This window comes from Leucopleurus acutus (assembly GCF_964270905.1).
Source record: "Leucopleurus acutus genome assembly, chromosome: 10".
NCBI classification, from domain to species: Eukaryota; Metazoa; Chordata; class Mammalia; order Artiodactyla; family Delphinidae; genus Leucopleurus; species Leucopleurus acutus.
In genome coordinates this window covers 79,437,213-79,457,831 of record NC_139153.1, presented here as the reverse complement: position 1 = coordinate 79,457,831, position 20,619 = coordinate 79,437,213, and the positions used below count along the sequence as shown (strand labels likewise).

General features: G+C 42.2%; 1 protein-coding gene across 1 annotated transcript in view; it reads left to right on the top strand.

Moving 5' to 3' along the window:
* The window catches only part of PKHD1 (PKHD1 ciliary IPT domain containing fibrocystin/polyductin), a 433,150-nt gene that overhangs the window by 221,947 nt on the left and 190,584 nt on the right, over positions 1-20,619 (top strand). The window contains exons 50-52 of the mRNA XM_082848479.1: positions 5,541-5,718; positions 7,115-7,310; positions 18,843-18,908. Coding sequence (XP_082704605.1) covers positions 5,541-5,718; positions 7,115-7,310; positions 18,843-18,908 — 440 coding nt within the window. The remainder of the gene's footprint in view (positions 1-5,540; positions 5,719-7,114; positions 7,311-18,842; positions 18,909-20,619) is intronic.

The window sequence follows — 20,619 nt, the reverse complement described above, 5'->3', positions numbered from 1 at the left end:
CAGATGGACAATGGACATCTATTGCTTCTCTTCAAGGATTAAGGTATAGTAAGCAAGAATTATTATCCCAAGTGTGTCGCAAAAACTTTAGACACTACCTTTGGGGAGGTGCTAGGTTGATTTGGGGACTTCTCTACAATCAATTATTATTGCTTTAGCTAAATCTGAAAAAAGATAAACAGAAATATATATCTGCAAAGTCATGGAGGAGTGATGTGGGGTGTACCTGCCAGAAATGCAAGGATTCATACGGCTTTGCCTCTCTGCCTATCATTTCTATTTTTTTTACATGAATTTAAGAATTGTTAAACGTTTGGAAGAAAGACTGAAGGTTAGGGTTTCTCTTCTCTTAGGTTTCTTACTCAGAAGAAGAAATATTTGTTTCTCAATCAATAAGGGTAGTATATACAGGAAACCCCTTACTGATACATGTCAGTTATCACTGGGTGATGGCAGATCAGCAGAGAGAATAGTGGTTCTTGGACAGGACTTTCTTTTTTCATTAAAAAAAATTCTGTTTATTATTATTGCTCACCAATGGGGAGGTGCGGTTTATTTACACCAGTAGCCATAGGGGCAAGGGGAATACAGTTAGCAACCTGTATAGGATGGGCTACTTATGCAAAAATAAGACTCTCCAAAACGAAGGACAGTGGTGAGCTTCTGACAAAGACTTCTTATGAGCCCAGTGTATTTTGAAAGGATGCTCAAGAAAAGTCGTGCCACAAAAATTTGTCGGCTGTGCTCAACATTTTGATTTTGTCCTCTTTGTGCAGTAAAAGGTGAGAGTGACAGCGGCAAGCATGAATACCCAGGCAATGCTGGCAGTACCATTCGGGGCTCGTGTTTATGATGTGTCTGGCTTAGGAGATGTGTAATTATAAAGAGTTTATTTCACAATTGCTCCGAATTTAGAGCATTTAGAGCTCAGTGCAGTGTTTGTCTTAATACACAGAGATGTGGACCCTTAGGAAAAGTAAGCTAATGGTAAACACAAACCAGGGAGTTAATGTTTGTTCTCACTGGTATTGTTGATTGCCTGACAAATCCTCTGTGGGCAGGATACACTCAACAGTTCTGCACAGTATCTGGGCGCTAAATTACATAACTGTTGATGCAACTAGTATTGTAAATTGGTACTTAGGTTGGGAAGTTTTATCAAGTGATACTGCTATATTTCTAAAGGAAAATGTCCCTTAATTAAAAACAGCCTTGGTGATTAAAAAAAAATTAAGCTACCTCATAGAAAAGGAAAGTCTTGAAGTCCTCTTGTCTTTTTGATTGTATACAGGAGCCGTTGCTGACTCGGAGGTAAGGGTTAATATTTCAAATGGACTGGTTGCCTCCTGATTTCTTGCACATAAAACCATGAGAAGTTCAGGGAGAGACTTCTTCCCCTGGTAATGAGCTTTCTGCTGCTAATGGCCCATGCAGGCTCCCTTGGCTTCTCCAAATTAGAAATACTTGTGTGCTCCTTTGCTTCATTAACAGTAAAGAGAGGGAGATTGGTGGCTATTTAGGGCAAGCGAAAATTGTAGTAATTATGGTTGGTAAATTCTCTTCACGGTATTCTTCTACTCTTGATGTCCTTTGGGTGCTTCTCAGAAGAGCTCACCACTGTCACTGCTGGCATTTGGCCTAGAAGGATGGGAGCTGATTTGACCTAGAATTTTTGGCCCTTGGGGTGATGGTCAACAAAAGGCATCTTGCCTACTGGGAGATGGGTCTTTCACATTTTGATTTGCTTTTCAGAACGCACACTACGATCCTTTCCACTACCGACTGTGATAAAGGAATATTTGATAACCTCCTCCTCTACCTGTATTTCCCTAAAGAAAGCTCATGCTGCCCTCGAGTGCCTGTGAAATTGCATCCCACATGAGCCTTGGTCAGGATGGATGGGGCGGCTTGGTAGGGTCGGGCAGTGAATGAGGAAAAGGTAGAGGAAAGGATGGTTTAGGATCACAGTGCACTATGGTTGGGTCTCTGGTTGACCAAGTTAGCATCAGATTACTGGATACTGTTGGAAGAAGGGCATCAAAAAGAAGGTGCAGGGCTTCCCTGGTGGTGCAGTGGTTGAGAGTCCGCCTGCCGATGCAGGGGATGCGGGTTCGTGCCCCGGTCCGGGAAGATCCCACATGCCGTGGAGCAGCTGGGCCTGTGAGCCATGGCCGTTGAGCCTGCGCGTCCGGAGCCTGTGCTCTGCAACGGGAGAGGCCACAGCAGTGAGAGGCCCACATACCGCAAAAAAAAAAAAAAAAAAAAAAAGAAGGTGGAAAAGTCCCGAAGATTAATAGAACTGAATTAATGTTAGCATTTAGTGGTTTTACAATATTTGAAAACAGAGTCATGTTTATAGGGGCCTTCTGAAACTGGGGAGTATGGCCTGAAAAATGGCTCCTTCAGTAAGTGAAATTACAATCTATAGAAACAGAATCAGGAGAAATTAGATCTTAAAACTGACTTATAAGTGTGATGCTGATAGAAATCTGAGAAATAATTTAAGTCTAGTCCAAGTGACCAGGGAGAATTCTTGGGGCCACATTGCTGGAATGAAGAAGAATTTCTGGAAATATGCATTATCTCTTAAGAAAAGAGTTATAAAATATAGGATGGTCAGGCAAAGTAAGTGACAAAATACAGGTTGGAGTGATTAGTTGTGATCAGATGGATGCATTTCAACAAATAGAATTCTTTTGGCCTATAGTTAAAAAAAAAAACCAAAACCCTAATGTAAAAGTGGTTTAATTGAGAGCACTCAACTAGGATAGAAGAAATCTAAGTTCATAAGGAAATCTTAGTATTTTCCTAAACCAGGGCCCACTGTTAGTGCAGATTGCTTGTATATGTCCAGGAGAGGTTTTCTGACCACTAAACTTAAGTGTATAAGTCCTTTGGGTGAATATCTTACTGATAATGGGGTTGACTGTATGAGGATCTGATAACTTACGATCGAATGCTTATCTCCTTCGATGAGTAAGTTTACAAGAAATCTTCTGACACTCATGTGGTTTTCTGGGTAGACTTCCCTGGGACCAAACATCACTAAATAGCCAGTTAGGGTGTTCTAGTCTGTTCAACACTCATTTATTCATTCAACAAACATTTGTTGAATACCCACTATGTGAAAGGCAGTTTTATTTCTCACTGCAAATTACTAAATGGAAATTCTGATTTATCAGTGAGTCTTTCTTGGAATTCAGTCTTGTGATTCATTTTCCAGAGCCCATATGTCTCTGTGAAAGCTGAAGGGCTGCTCTTTCAGAACCTGAAATTTTCGGAATCATTTTCTGGACTGTGGGGAATCCCACCTGATGTATTGACCTCGGTACTTGCTGCGGCTAACTCATTTGCCTCTTTGGTATTTCAACTTATCTCTTCTTATCACATTTGTTTTACATTTATTTCCCAGTAACCTATCTTCACTTAGTAAATATATTAGTTGGGCCAAATTGTGCTGGCTGATCTCCTGGGACCCTGGGACTCATGGTTTCAGTCAGAGTAAGAGAAAGCCATAGCAATTGAGGAGAAAGGGCTAGAAAATACAAGGGAGAAAATTAAGCTTTCTCAAGCTTGTCTAAAATTAAAATTTACAAATAACTTTCATAAATGGAGGAGGAATTTGAGGATGTGAACTCCCCAAAGCTGGAAGAAGGAACAAGATAAAATATGGAGGGAATTTCCACAGTAGATTGGATGTTAGAACAGATGACCTTCATATCCACTCTGATTCTAAGAATGTGAGTCCAGGATTTACTTAAGTTCCGATTTAAATCTTGATATACATGCAAAAAAAGCCCTCCATATCCCAGGCCCAAAGAGAGGAAGAAGCCCCCCTACCCCAAGATTTCTAAAGGTTTGGTGAATGCTACGTAGGGACATCTGGGAAAGAGTAGTTCTTTTATTCCAAATGCCTGAGCATTCTTTATCCCTTTCATTTTACTTATTAATGGATGAAACAAACACATTTAATCTTACAAGAAATATGTATCACGTGCTACATTGCCAGGGCTAAAGCTCTGCACCATGAAAGGTTTTGAGTGTGATTTTAAATGACCAAGTATCCTGGATAAACTCTAGACAGTAAAATAAGTAGACAGCGTGGCAAACCAGGCACATCTGAGGTTCTTTCTTAAATGAGCTATAGGTAGACTTATTGGGCTTAGTGATGGTTACTGAATACTTCACGTAGATTATCACTTTAAGTTTCACAGTTGCTATAGGAGATACATACTGTTGTTGTCTCCATTAAAAAAAAAAGGAAATTAAAGCTTAAAGAGGGTCAGTGAGTCCCCCAAATTCATACACCTAGTGCACATGCAGTTATAGACTTCCATTTTACACCCATTTGACAATGGTGCCCAAGCATTTAACACTAAAACCAGTCTCCTCTCTATAATATGCCACTAGATTGTAAATTGGCTTTCGATGTGCTCACATCACCCCTCACTTTGAAAACCCAATATCCTCCTTTGTCTCATTTCCCTTTACTTTGAGAATTTAATTATCTGCCTGTAGCAACATGCCACAGTTAAAGATTCTCATCAAAACTAAACCAGAGGGGGAAGGAAGGTCGTAATGGGTGTTGATTTTTTTTTTAGCTTTTGCTTTATTATTTTTCTGTCCACTTTTTCTTTTAGGGTCTAAGCAGGTGGCAAAATCTATTTATCTTCTAGTGAAGTCTTAAAAATCACTTTCTGGAATGGGCTGCATAGAATACTTTGTAGAAATTTAAAACTTTCTAGCTCTACCTGTGATGTTCACATACTACTTTTACCATACTCTGTCTCAGTTTCCTCACTTGGTAAAATGCTGTTCTTCTAGAAACCCTTTCTATACATTGGGAAGTTGGCATCGCTTTTGGGAAGAGCTCCTCCATGCAGGCTTCGTTTGTGTAACAAACATGGTTTGAGTGCCCATAATGTGCAGGGCCCAGTGCCAAAGGGCAGGACACCAGAAAAGACAAAATGTCTCTAGCTTCAGGATGTCGCATTCCTTGTTAACAAGCAAGAACGCAAACCCACTGGCACTGAGTGAGCCCTGGGCATCGTGTAAGCCCACAGGAGAGGACCCAGGGCCCGCTGCGTTCTGGGGAAGCTTACTGAGGCTGTTCCTGCTGGGCCGTTGGAGGTAGGCTCTGAGGATCTGGGCTTCAGCCACTGCTCCCCAGAGGGATAACTAGTGACTGTGTAATACACATTCTGCTGCTGATAAACCTGGGCTATGGCAATATTCTGACCTTGGACATTTCTTTAAAATAATAGTATATAGTCCTGGCCTATATGAACTCATTAAGATGGCATTGATTAGTGGCCTAAGATCTGAGTGTTTCAGGTCAGTGTGATGCACAAATGGTCCAGTGACACCTTCCCACTGGGCTTTTTGACACACACCATGACCGCTAAAACCTCTACAGACACTGGGACGAGAGACGGACATGGAGAAAATAGATAAATTATAGCTGATGGGAGAGGAGTGCCTTAGATCCAGGATGGACAAAAAACTTACCACCTGCTTTTTTTCTTTTTAAATCACTCTAGAGCCAATGCCCCAAAAGTTTCTTATGACTTAACCATAACGGACAGCAGAAATAAGACCACCACTGTCAGTTATGTGTATGACACACTGTCCAACCCTTATGGCTGGATGGCGCTGCTCTTGGATCAAGAGACCTACTCACTGCGATTTGAGAGCCCTTGGACCAACAGCTCTCTGCAGGTAACCCCCGGCATCCACTTGATGGTAGATTCCATTCCCCAGGGGTTCCCGTCTTTCCTTCTGTGACGCAGTAGTTTGCAGGTATTAGCATCTTCTGGTGCTGATCAAGAAAACCGCAGCAGCATTTTGACCAGATGAAGTGTAACCTGAATTTGAGGTATGATTGTCTTTTATCTTAAACTTGAAAATTTTAGAATCCCTTTAAACCTCACCTTGAACACAGAATGGTTCTGCCTGAAATTTTAACTTTATTAATACAATTAAAAACAGCTTCTAAGCATCCTATAGAATTGTAGTCTTATATATTATGGGTCAAGAACCAACTTACCCCAGGGAAGTGTTTGTAGCCGAGAGAAAATAGCTTCACAAGGCATTTTTTTACATTGCACACTGCCACCTTGTGGTCAAATATTAACTTGCACCTGAAAACGAAAGGCACTAGCCTTTCGTTTGGATTGAGTTGAAGGAGTTAGATGGTTAGGGGGAGGGAAGGTAGGAAAAACCATAAGGAAAATAGGTGCATTTTCTGCAGAAAAATCAATCCAGTGGATTTCCTCAAGCTTCTTTTATTCCTTTTAACACATTTCTTTCTTCCCGTCTCATCACACGCATTCTCCCTAAAGGTCATAAGAGCAGGTCTTAGGGAGCTGGAAGCAGGTGTGCCATAGATCTGAAGAGTTCAAAGCAGAATCCATTTGATCCCCTCACCACGGCTCTCAGGAAGAATGTACACCTCTCTCCCCTTCCCCTGAGGTTCCCATGAGAACATTCTGGGAAGGTGAAGGCAGTAGAATGGTGACTCTGGAGGTGGACACCTGGGTCTCTGTCCCAGATCAGCACTGTCCTGCTTTGTGATGTAGGGAGAGTTACCGAACCTCCACCTGCCTCAGTGTCTTCGTCTATAAAATGGAGGCAATACTAGTCACAATCCCCAGAGTCTTTCAAGGGTTGGATGCCTTGATATGAATGATACCTGAGCCAATGCTCAACCGTGTTAGCTGTTACTCTTATAAATGGATGGCACTCCTATCATTGCCTGCCTGTTTGAGTCTTGGGGAAAACTGGACAGGAATTCTACATGTGTCTCTGTCTCTTCTTGCTGTTTGACCTGGGACGAGTTACTTCACTTGTCTGAACTTTGGTTTTCTCCTCTGTTAATTGAGATTGTTAAACAAGAAGAACCTTACAGTTTTCAGTCCTCACACTATATGCTTTTGTAGCTTTAGTTATGAATTTATGATGGAGTAGATTTAAGTAAGCCCATTTCCCACAAGAAAAGTAGCTGGTGTGAACGGTCCTATTTCTAAACCACTCCATCTGAGTTCTTTGTAACTCTTTTTCTGGGAAGAGTCTTCCTCACTCAATGAGCACTTTTGTACTTTTCTCTCACTTCAAGTACTCAGCGACATTTGAGAACTTTGCTCCTGGGAATTACCTGCTGCTGGTGCACACAGACCTGTGGCCTTACCCTGACATCCTCATAAGGTGCGGGAGTCAAGTGGGGCGGTCCCTTCCGTCTCTTCCATCACCTGGTCGGGACCAAGGCTGTGACTGGTTCTTCCACAGCCAGTTGAGACAACTCACCTATCTGGGTAAGTATAATTGGATGAGCATGTTGAGCACATAGTCAGAAACCACCGTTCCCTTTGGAATACCAAACATTGGTGCTGTGAAGTGATGAGGAGCTGAAAGAGACCGCTGCGTGTTATGGTTAAGTGGCTGGGCTCTGAATCAGACTGCCTGCATTTGAATCCCAGCTCTGGCACCTACTAGCTATGGGACATCGTGCCGGTATCCTTTCTAAGCCTCAGCCTCCTTATCTGTAAAATGGGATAATAAAAGGACCTATCTAAAGGATAGGAAATTAAATCAAGGATAACATGTAAAATTCTTTAGCAGAGGGTCTAACCCAGAGCAAGTGCTTAATAAACTTTGACTGCTATTCATATTTTTCATTCATGTTAAGGCCATGTTGCATTTGTAGAAAAGTCAACTGCACATGTAAAGACAGGATGGCTGGTTGTGATCACAGATACAAGGAACAGCAAAGGTACAGAGAGGCAGGATGAAGAGTGTAGTCAATGTGGAAGGTGAGAAGCCTTGGAAGGAAATCTGAGGTCAGAAAAATGAGATGCATGGAAGGCTATCTGAGGACTGGGGGATGGGCTGTCTTGTCTTGTGTCAGAGGCAGCATCAGGGTGAAGGGTCCAGGAGCCTCATTTTATAGAACCAGAAACCCTACGGTGATGGCAGAATAACAGGGGCCAAATGGATTTCCTTACCTTCTTATTGTGCATGTTTCACGGGAGCCCAATGTGTGGGTCAGGGCTATACATTTCTTTTGACTTCCTGGACTTCCTGAAATCTCATATTTGACTTCCTGAAATCTCAATATTTCTTTTCCATATTATTTCAGCATTGGTCACTCTGAGTACATGGTGTCCACTTCTACCAACCTTAGCTCAGTGTGGTCTCTAAGAAGGAGAAGCTGACAAAATGAGTCTCTAAAAGGACAATTTTGTTATGAATTGGTCTTAATAGATCCTGGTTGAAATCAGGGCCGTGTCAAGCATAGCAAGTCCCAGTCTCTGCCACAAGCCAGACTTGGCCTTAAGGGTTTGGGGAGCTGGTAGGCGCCCTGAGTTCTTTGTCCCTCTCACTTGTGCCTATAGCCATTTGTCAACTGGGTCTGATTACACTTGAGCCCTGGGGCGATTACATTTTAATAGCACCAGAGAGGAGAGGATGGTGCTTCCCGGGTTTTTAAAAAGTCTTGGCCAAATGGATTACTCTATATTTTATTTGCACTGAATTGTACCATTCAGATTTTATTCCTGATTTGATTCATCCATAAATATAACCTAAAACTATAAAAAATCAGGATGGACAGAGATCCCTGAGACTGTTTTACCACTAGAGTCACATACAGCCATTAAGTAAGAGCAGATAGTTGCCATTAACTTCTATGGCTATTCATTTGCTGTATATTCTGAAACAAAATTTTAATTTCAAATTGCTCTTGTTTTATTAGTTAGCATGCTTCTGAGGAGCCTGTCTTGTCCATTGATCAGATTTGTTCACGAACTGTAAACTAATTTGAACAGTCGCACAAACCAGGCACGATAAAGGAACATTTGTGGCATCAAGAAAACAAAATCAAGTCATGCAGCTAAAGATTTTCTTCCCCCCATTATCTATTGAATTAACAGCAAGTTATAGCATTATACTATATTTACACATATGGTATAAATGCATATCTGTATAAGTATATATATATATCTTTTGTAGATGTGCATCTGTATTATATATGTACATATATAGGACTTAGGCGAATATTTCAGTATAAGCCATTTTTATTAGGCAGATGGCTTTTACTAATTAAAGAGTCTTTGTATCAGAATACCTTGGTATCTCCACTTTTGAATAATATGAGTTGGACAAGGAACAGGAAGTCACAGAGGGTTGCAAGTTGGATACCCGGACTCCTTGGAGAGGATTCCTGATCCTCCAAATAGCGGCTTTCATGGCCATCTGTGCTTCCGCCGTCCTCTGTCTGAATGGAGTAGGTAGGTGGCGAGAGCCAGGCCTGTTCCCATTCCTGGGCTGGCACAGTGAGGACTTGAGGTTTCAGGAGGAACCGAGGCTTGCACTGGTCTTCCGTGGTGGTGTCCCATGCAGCTACATTGGGTTGTGTGGATCGGGTGTGACTTTGGATGTCTTCTGTGTAAAGTCTGCACCACCACTAGGAAGTTGATGAGGAGGCTACCATGGTGTCGGTAGACCAACAGCCCAACAGCAGTGCGGTAGCTGTGGCTGACCCCTGAAAAAGCCTCCAAGCAGTAGAGTTCAGTTAGTGTTGATTAGTTTGTTACTTTCACGTAATTGTTTTCTTTGGACCATGGGGCTTTATAGGTCTCTGTGATTGGGATAATTTACATAAAATACATTTAATCCAAGAAGAGAAGCCCTCACAGTCTATGTGGACGTATTCCTGGAATGAAGAGCAGAACAAAACAAAACAAAAATCCCAGGGGGAGGCTGTGTGTACAGAAGGCTCCTTTTATTATAGGGAAACTGCTTGGCCCTCCTCCAGGTCCGCCGAGGTTCCTGTCAGGCTTTGGGGGGTGGGCATGGCTGGGGGGACACTGCCCCTTTCCCTGCTGGCCTTCCATCTGGAGTCTTGCTGCACTGACAGTTGGCTGGCTTTCACTCATTCCTTGACCACTTCTAAGCAGACCGTCTTTTGTATTGTTTGTGTGCAGCCCTACCACATCCCCCCAGAGAGGAAGTTTTAAAAAAATCACAATTATCTTCATTTCCTCCATTTAGCTCCTTGCTGTGTGATTTAAGATGCCTGACTCGTCTTTGACCCAGCCGAGAATGGCAGAGAGCAGAACCCAGGCATTCTGGCTCCTGGCTGTGACTCTCTCCACTAGAGTGTGCTGCCCACTCAATAATCATGGGCCACTGACCCACAAGGGTGGGGGGTGCCGGGCAGTGGTGCAGGAGAAAACTTCTCACTGGTCCCCATGACAAAGAAAAAGTCCCGCACATATAATATTTTTTGACTCTTGCCTTTCTCTTCTTTACCAAGGCAAGTTTTGTCTTTGTTCAGCAATGTCTTTACAGAATGCAGCTTCTTTGGAAAGCTCACGGCCAGAGTTTAGGGCTTCGGGTTTTAATCAGTGGCTGGCTGGCTGTTTTACCTGGGGCATGGAATTATAAATTCTCCATGCCTCCGTGGCTGCATCTATACAGCGAGGTTAAGAATACTTACTTATCTCTTGGAATTGTGGTACAAAACACCCAAACATCTTCAAGTGTGATTAGCATGCCGTGTTATTTTATTACACATTTTCTCAGTAGATTATTTCTCTAGAATGTTTCTTTTTTCCTGGAAGGTGGTCAGTCTCAGGTGCCTTGAATTCCATATACCTGTCATAACTTGTCTGAAAGAGTCTCATTCTACTTTCCTTGACTAGCTTTTGTAAGATAACAGATTCATGATAACATGGCGTATATGATATATGGGCCCCCTGATTGAAACTTAATATCACTTAAGCAATTGTTACCCACAGAATAAGATAACCTTGCTCATTTAAGAGTCTTTCTTAAGGAGACTGGTTCTATGTGGTAGGATCCCGGAGGGGCAATATTTGGTGTGATGAGGTATCATGAACGGCAGTGGTGAACTGCAACTTCTACACCATGCTTGCGAACGGGTCTGACTGTAAAACAAGTGTTCCTTCATATTGTCAAACTTGGAGTCAAATCCAGAGAGCCCATTTTTCAGTCTCTGTGATTGGATTCACTAGCACTCCTGTCTCTGACTTATACAGCCAGTTTCCCACTGCCTCTGTCCCTGTTTTTTTTTTTCCCAGGGATGTTTTAGTTCGTGGTGAACTATTTTTATTTTTTAGTTACATTCACGCTATGAAATAATTAGTCAGCTAATTAATCTGGTTTACAAGCTTTGTAGGATTCTTCAGCTGTCAGTCAGGCCCAGGCCTGAGGCCTACATCTAGTCTCAGCTCTCTTGCCCATGTGATTCCCGTTGCCATGGCTACCGGCTACATCTGCTGACACCCCACTCTCTATTTATTGCTTAATTAAGAATTTCACGCTCTGCCCTTATCTGCCTCTAAGAACAAGCGCATACTGTTAAGAAATTCCGAATTTACGCCCGGGCACAAGGAAAGCCTTTCTTGCGGGCTTGGCTGGATGGAGCCTCTCTAACGATCTTCTCGGCGTCCCAGCCGCCACCCTTCAATCAAAAATCATTAAATGGGGCAGAGATAATGAGCATGCAGCGTATCAAAAGCAAGATGTTTGCTTGGTCCAAAGGAGGAAAAGCTGCTAGGCCCCATGCTCTGCTCCACTTCAAAGGGAGATGAAACCCCCTCATCACTGGGGCCTGATAAAGCCTCATTTGTTCTGGGCTTGACTTATGCAAAAGGTCTGGTATGTCAGAGTCCCATCTCACAGCCGTGGGCTCCCCCCACCTCTTGCCTCCACCTCCACCGGCCCCCTCCCCGGCCTTCCGCACACTCGTGTGTCAGCACTTAGGCAGCTGGGTCCCCCAAAGCATCAGGCGGAGCGTGTAATCACTGACTCCACGCTGACAATGGCCACTTGTAGGGGGGTGGCCAGGAGGAGGTCTTCATCACAATAGGGACACAATTATTGCAGCTGCTAGGGAGGGCTATGCTTCTTCCTGTAGAAACGCAATAGGACTTGCCCAAAACAGGAGGACAAGGCTGGGGGAGGTGGTGGGGGTGAGGAGGGGTGGAGAAAACACCCTTGAGTTGATTATTCATATTCTGACTCTTGGAAGCCTGATGCGGAACCGGTGGGGTCCCAGCAGCTGTTCCTGCACAGTTCTCTTCTAATAATTGTACATTCTGTCCGGGGTCAACTTACTTTTGACCCTGTCCTTTTATATTGGGAAGAGGCTCTTTAGGGAAAACTGTTGGGTTGTGGCAGTGTGCATTAAACACTCACAGCCCCCTTCCCCTTGCTTTATCCCCTGCCCAACCAGCAGCCGGTGGGTGATAAATTCCTATCAGATGCTGCGCCATTCACACTCGCCCCCCCCGCCCGAGTTCACACAGCAGAGATGCAGCCAAGCTGGGATATTGTGTGAGGCGGCAGCTGAGAAAGTCCGCCTGCTAGGCTTGGAGGCTCTCGTGTACCACCTTCTTCTGATCAGACTGAAAAAAAAAAGACACGTCTAGTCAGGCTGGTCAGTGCTTGTTTCCAAATGTCCCCCTCACCAGGATAAAGGCAGGCTGTTTGGCAAGAAGCCGGGGCTGTTGTCTATGAGGGCAAGTGGGCTGTGGATAGAAAGACAGATGGACTTTATTGTCTCAAAAAACAACTCAAGTCACATCACCCAGAAGGCTCAGAAAAGATGCTGTTAACTTGGGAGATCCTGAAAATAAGACACGTTTTCCTAAGTTGGCAGTGAGGCGAGCAGGGATCCGGCCCAGGTTTCTCTTTTCTCAAAGCGCTAAGGCACTGGGATGGAGCAGGCTGCTGCCTAGACCCTTCTGTTCTTCAGCTGGTCTAGGAGACCCCATGCAACTCCTTGAGAAGGAATCTTGTTAGGTTCTAATGAGAGAGGACTCAGCTGGCTCCCCAGAGCTCTTTGGGAGGATTTTATGAGCAGAGCAGAATCATAATCCTTTGAAAATCTGCAGCCATTCCCATGCCGAGGCCCTCTAAGGCAATCTATAGCATTCTAGTTAATAAATTAATTTACATTCTTATAGAAAACTCATTCCCCAAAGATCCCCAAGGATTGGTACCGGTAATATAGAGAGCTGACTTCAGGGAAATGCACGACAAACCTTTATGGCAAAAATATAGAGAACGGAACAGGAGCTGCGGATGTGAAAAGGGATTTTGCCTCTCAATTACAAGCAACTTCTCCAAAAGGAGAAGGAAGGAAGAAATGGAGAAAAGGAAAGAAAGAAGGAAGGAAGGAAGAAATGGAGAAAAGGAAAGAAAGAAGGAAGGAAGGAAGAAATGGAGAAAAGGAAAGAAAGAAGGAAGGAAGGAAGAAATGGAGAAAAGGAAAGAAAGAAGGAAGGAAGGAAGAAATGGAGAAAAGGAAAGAAAGAAGGAAGGAAGGAAAACTCAGGAATCAGAATCAGATACTTTTTCAAGGAATCACTCAAGATTAAGGAGCTAATTCTCAGCGATGCTGGTGGCTGGCCTCCGTTCACACAGGTCATGGATGATATAACCAGTATCCTGACTTGGCTTTTCTGACTCTATTTCAGTGTTTTTTCTAGTATACTAGTGTTTTGTTTTGTCTTGTTTTAATCTAAGCTTGTGTACCTACCCACCCTTGTAAACCAGTTCTTCTTTCTCCTGTTTGTAGGAAAAAGCTGTACTTGTTAACTCCTCTGTGCTTCTTGAACTTTACATATTTGAGTACCGCCTTCAGACTTTGTCACATCCTTATGCCTCCTGTGCTATTACTTACTTGATTTTTTTCTTAAGTCAACTCCCACACTGCCTTATTTTTAAAACTTGTCTTTTTTTTAAGCAATATTATCCATAAAATCATGGGTTTAATGACCTACTTGCTTTCTCTAAAACACATTAACATTCATAACTATTAAAATAAAACTTTTATACTACTAAAATTATCACATTACATTTTATATTTTGGGAGTATACTTTGGTTTTCAAATTTTTGGTATAATTGATGAAAAGTAAGAATTGTGAATCTCTCTCTCTCTCTCTCTCTCTTTTTTTAACCTGGGTTCCTTTCCTCACTTGCTAAGAATACCTGCCACTTGCTAAGAGAAACTTTTACTCACAGGTTTTTACCTGTGAGTAAAAACCACATTTTTAAGAGTAGAGTATGGAAAAGTTTGTAAAATTCCTTCAAGAAGTGCTTTCTAAGTGTGCCTCATGGGCAAACAGCTGGAATGCTTGCTCCCAGGTCCCCCGCCCCCGGAAGTTCTGGTTCTGTAGATCTGTGCAGGGCCCAGGAATCACATACGCCCTGTGCAAGCGTGGCAAACCTTGCTCTAAGTCAGAAGAACAGTTGTTATTGTTCTCTGAGTTAATTAAGAAGGTTTAATTGAGCTAACTCTCAGGACTGGTTAATGCAGATGTATCGCTCAGCATCTTGATCAAGTTCTTTTAAAAAAAATTACACCTTTTTATGAATGAATGTTATTGGGAATAATAGAAGACTCACAAGTGTTGGAAGGATTTTCATATCATATTTCTGTGAAGGTCTTGAAAAGATCCTGGGTGACGAGGTCAAGGTCACTCAGTGGCTCTCTCCGAGAGGCTGGAATCAGACGAGAGTGGTCCTGCGAATCAAGCTTTAGCTGCTCAGGGACCAGTTGACAAGAAAGCCTTCTCTGTGGCTGAGTGAATGAGGCTCATTTCTGGGGAGCAAGAACTGAACAGGGAGGGAGAAACAGAGCAGGAGGGTGCAGGAGTGTGAGAAGAGGTGGAGGTCGGGGACAGGGCAGGTGAAGATGAAAATGCAAAGAGAGGACCAACCCAAGAGCTGGCCCATGAAGATGGCACTGGAACTGGGTCCAGGGCCGAAAGAGAGGGAGAGCAGGCACGAGTCAGGTGAGACTGGAAGGAACTCACAGACACAGAAGCAGTTGCTGTTTCCCGTTCTCTCCACGTGTAGTTAGTAGCTGACTCATGCTAGATAAATGTGAGCTGAGCAAGAGGTCCTAATACATGTACAGTCCTCAGTGGCAAAGTGAGCCTGGGGATAGAGTGAAGAAGAAAACAGGCAAGGGATCTATTGCTAAGATACCAGCTGGTTTTTCTTTTTAGGTAAGCAGGTCCTCTCTCCCTCCAAAATTCCAAGAGAAAATGGGACCTGCCCTGGGAGAGAATCAATTAATTTTTCTCTTCCCTGGGGCCCTCGTGAGGACAAAATTTGCCAACACATCACTCTGGCAGGCATGAGAATCAGATCTACACGAGTAACTCTCTTTTCTCTCACCGGGAGCCATTTTCTTACACGTTTCTCTCTTTCTCCTAGATGTCTGTGTTTATAGCAAGCTTAGATCATGTAGCACTCATCAGAATAATTTGGCTATAATTGACCCAAAGGCTTCTTTTCTTTTTGAGGACCAACCAGATATTCTTACGATCTTGGAAGGATCAACGGCAGTGAGGCTCCATTGATAAACAAAGGAGATTAACCATTCTCATATGACAAATACAAAATCAGAAATCATAAGCACTGAGAAAGCATATGTACAATGTCACAGCTTGTGTTAGGCTCTTAAACTCTTCCTGAGTCAATACCTTTATTCTCAAATGATTTTTATCCCTCTTGGTATTTCTCCAAATTGGAAATGACACTGCATTTACGCTTTTACAGAGTCAAAGCACTTAGCAAACTTCAGCGGATCTGGTTAAGTTGCTTACAACTCTGAATACCAGGGCTTATTGTGATTAGGTGCAGCTGTCAAAAGAGTGAAAGCATATTTTTGGGGTTTTGTTAACTGGCTCCTAGAATAACGAGCCTGTCGTAATAACGGTATTGATGATGACTCACACATATTGTTCATTTGAGCCAAATGCTATGCTAAGCACGTTACCTGGATTTTCCATCTTTTCTTCCCAATCACCCTATGATGTAAGACAGTACAATGATTCCCATTTTCAGAGGAAGTGAGTGAGGTTCAGAAGTTGTCCGGTACCCACATCTAGGACCTGGAAGACCCAAGATTCAAATCCAGGCTGTTGGATTTCACCCACGCACTTCCCGCTCCGTCTCTGCGGTCTCTCTCCGCCTAGAAGTGGTGTTTGGGAAGAAAGAGCCCTCTGCTCCCACGCTCAGAACCAGCCTGCAGGGGGCCTGTGGTATAGGAAATCAGGCTTTTCTAATCTTTCCTGCTTTTGGTGGTCTTGCTCCATTTCCTGTGATACTGAAACTGCTTCTCTTCTCAGATTGAATGATATTCACACACCTGCTTTAATAAAGTGAACAATAGCTTTTCAAAGCATGCTTTAGTTTCAGTGTCTGCTTTGGGGAAGAGGTTGTTCTGGAGGTGGGAGCCATTTGTGTACGTGTAGAGGCTGGACAAAGTCAGAGTCCACCCAGATCAGAAGCCACCGGTGCCGAGGTGCTCGCTGCTCCAGGGAGCCTTGGTTTACCAGGAACAGGGCCTGGGTGAGGGCTTTAATGGATGAAGAAAAGTGGGACAGCCTGTACTGGGGGTCAGGTATGTCCAGGGCTCGCCTTTTCAGTTTTCCGGGTAATCATCACTGCTGCCTATGAAGACTATGTAATCATCATAACTACAGTTCCTGATACCGTACTGGCTGGCGGTATCCTTTTCACCCAGGGGATTCTGGATACATTGATTATTTTCCCTCTACTTCAAATTCCCTCCTCTATATAGTGGGAAAAACGATGTTTCAGTCTAGTTGATTTACAACGTTTTGTTATTCTTTTTCATATTCTTTTCTATTATGGTTTATTACAAGACATTGAATATAGTTCCCTGTGCTGTACAGTAGGTCCTTGTTGTTTATCTATTTTATATATAGTAGTGTGTATCTGCTAATCCCAAACTCCTAGTTTATCCCTCCTCCCCACCTTCGGTAACCATAAGTTTGTTTTCTATATCAGTGAGTACAAGGATGATTTTTATAACATCTTTAAATGAACTGACTTCCCTTTCCAAATGATTCTTGGAATTTTAAAAAATTTTACCTTTCCTAGAGTTTGATTCCATTACAATATTTTATTCCTTTCTCTTATACAAGGGTATTCTATTGTTACAGACTTTTACATGTTTTTAGATGTCATTTTGCCATATTCCCTTTCTCTTTTCTTTCTGATGGAACCTATGTTTTTTACCATTTTGTCTTTTGCCTCCTTTAAAAGGGTTAATTCCTGCCTCCATTTATTTAATTTGTCAAAATTGCCAGTTGAGTTCTGGCATACAGAGTAGAGCAGTATAAATTTAGGATTTCTGATTGGTCCATGAAAATTAAGTATCTACATGTCCAACAATGTCTAGTGTCTTAAGGTACAGGAGAAAAGTCCCTCCCTCAAAGATTTAAAGACAGAGCTAAGGACTGAGACAATCCTAAATTCACCACAGTTGATGCACAGTGGTATTTGCTCAATTGAAAGAGAGCTTGGGATAAGTATCACTGTGTGGTTTTAGAAATGCTTTTAAACTTTAGAAAATGCATAGTTCAGTGTGAGCAGAAGTGGATGAGTTAGACATTATAGAAAAAAAGATGTTAAGCTGGTGGCTTTATTATTAATTACTTTTATTATTTAAGTTAGAAAAGTGGGTGAAATTTTCAATAGTATAAAGAAACAATATAGGTAAAGCTTTGGAAGTGATGATAAAGTAGAGCACATAAAGAACATGTTGGCCATTCTACCTGGTCAAAAAAGTGTGTACAGTGGAAGGAGAAAGCCACAGACTCAGGCATTTTATAATGGGAATAAATTTTAAATTGAAATATAGTTGATTTACAATATTATGTTAGTTTCGGGTATACAGCATAGTGATTCTGTATTTCTGCAGATGATACTCCATTATAGGTTATTACAGAAAATTTTTAAGTGAGAATAATGAACAAGATAAGAATAGAATCAGAGAGGTCTCATCATGGGTGTTTTGGGGGATTATTTTCTTTGTAATGTTCTGACGCTTATGCTTTGTGATTAGAAAGAATGATCCTCGGTCTGCTCCATTCTGTGATAGAGGAAAGGGTTTAGGGCTCCGGGGAGAGGCAAATGGAGAGCATGGGTGGGACCAAGGCCCCAAGGCGGCAACCTTCAGCATCATTGGGTCCTTCAGTGGTGGGAGGTGCTGGCCTCCATGGCATCGAATAAGGCAGAAAGGTAATTAACCACTAAGAGACAAGGTGTTACTGAAGAGTGGAGTTCGCGCACCTGATTACTAATTAATCAGGCGTGAGAGCACCTTGTAGATGAATTCACTATTTAATTACAGCAGCCTCTCTTGGCAAAGGAGCATATGTTCCCAGCTTAATCTACTGGTTTATACTGACATCAAATTGTCATTATCAGAAAGAATCAGGCCTTTTGATTATTTCCACTAATTTATTGAACGCTTAAAATTAATGAACCCCAGGCCTTTTAAATGTGCTCAGTTGGTTTGGAAGATGGGAGGAGAAAGCAGGGTGGGGAAAAGGCTTCATTAAAAGGACAATTTGTTTGGATAAAGGTAAAGCAAATACATTTCATGGGTAATCTGAACTCTACTGGTGAAAAATACATGAATTCTAAAAGCGGAGCCTTCAAACCGATGGAGGGGAAATAGGATATGAGGGGTGTCCTGCTCACCAACACTGGCCTCCAAAGAACATATGGTGAAACAATTTTTTCCCTAATTATTTATGTGCCAATTCCTTTGGAAAGCTCACTGCAATTAAATTTAATCAAATAAAAACAATCAAAATCAAATATTGGAAATCAATTGTTAGACTAATTAACAAGGACTTCATTTTTTTATCTTGAAAATTTAGTTAGGTTGGGGAGAATTTAGCACAAAGCCATCGTTCTCAAACGTGAATGTCTTTCGTATTAAGATAATCTTTGTATCACATCCAAGTTAACGGTTTTTTGTGTTCAGTTTCAGGTGAAGGCCAAGTTCAAGTAATTCTCCAGGTGAGGGAAGGTGTGGCGCCAACTATTTCAGGTGAGTATTAACTCATCAAATAGAATTGCCTGGTACAACAGAATGTCCTCCAGTCGTTTTATAAATTCCTCCCATCATACTGTTTGTAGGGCAAGTATGAGCCCTAATGCTTTTATGTCTGACAACTCCTTATTGTGTCACCCCTACAGCTAAAATATACGTCTGCATGTCAAAGAAAGATATAAGAATTGGTGCATTTCAAAACATAGGAAAGTAAGAATTACAACATGTAAATAAGCGCATTTCATGAATTATGGACCATATGTGCACACAGGAGTCCAGATCTGCAGATGAGCCATTAGGCCCCCACCAAATGGAAAGAAAAATTCAGGGTATCTTAAAACTGTAACTGTTCCCAGTAATTTCAGGAAATCAGGGTAAACAAATCCTCCCCATAAGTCAGATGGTTCTGTGAAATCTTTCTAACTCATAAAAGCTAAACTCTCAGAGACTAAATGACTCATAAGCGCCTTCTAATGTATTTCATTGTTTGTTTTTGTTTACCCGGAGTCTGTTTAACTATACATTTGCAGCCGGGATAAATCTTTTCAAAGCCTGAGTTTTCCTTTGATTTCCAGTGGCATTTTTGTGTTATGTCAGAGAAGAGCCCAGGCTAATCAGAAAATGATCTAATTTCTCCATTTAAATTAATAAATAAATGAGGTTACGGTATGGGACTAAAACTGTATGTAAACTAGAAGTACCGACGATGACCTTTTCATGCTTATTGGACCGAGAAGAAAGGGATTCTTTGTTTTTATGTCTGTTTCTGAGCTGCCATAGCCTTTGCTCTTTCTGTCCCTAGTTCTTTATCACTTTTTTCCTTTAGGTGACTCAAAATGCTTTGTTGAATGCCTCTCTTGTGAGATGTGGGAGGTGACAACAGTGAACAAGATAGAATGGTCTTTGACTTCATGGGGTCTTATGGTCACCGGGGAATGTCCATCAAATGACTAAATAATCAAGGAATATGTTTCCTTTAAAATAACTGTTACCAAAGAATAGTATCTTACAACTCTCTCCTCTCTGGATGTCCTGTGTTCAACTTCCCCCGAGAAGAGATACGTTCGGTTGGGTCAGCCCCTATTTTGTAGAGAACCTACCTGTTGGGGGAGCTCTCATGTCAGGCCCCCTCAGAGGATACTGGACCATCTGTGGGTGGCCATTCCTGGGTTGGGCAGCTTTCGTCAGCATGACGTGCCTCTCAGCACTTAGTGCGAAGATTTCTGTATTAAGGACTCTTTGGAAGGACACTGTGGGTGGCTGGAATCCAGGACTTTTCAGCAGGGGTCAGTTTTAACTGGGAGGTGCTTCACTTGGCCTGTCAATTACAACATGCTGAATAAATAGAAAGCTGAGGCTTCATAGAGTCGTAGAATTTTAGTAAGGGAAGGAACCTCACAAGCTGTCCTATCCAATTGCCTCATTTTACAAATGAGGGCATGGAAGCCTAATCATTAAATAGTTTACTTAGTCACATCAGTAATCAGTGGTTGAGCCTGGATGAGAACTCAGGTTTCCAATTCAGTCCAGTGTTCTTTCTGTTATACCATGTAAACCCTAAGGTATTCAAATTACCTTTTGGGCATATATTAACTTATGAGTTAGATTAAAATTAATTATATATATATAGCCAATTTTCCTATCTTATACAGGTTGGGACAGAAAACTCCTAAGACCCAGGGAGTTACAGAACTAGTACATTACCATC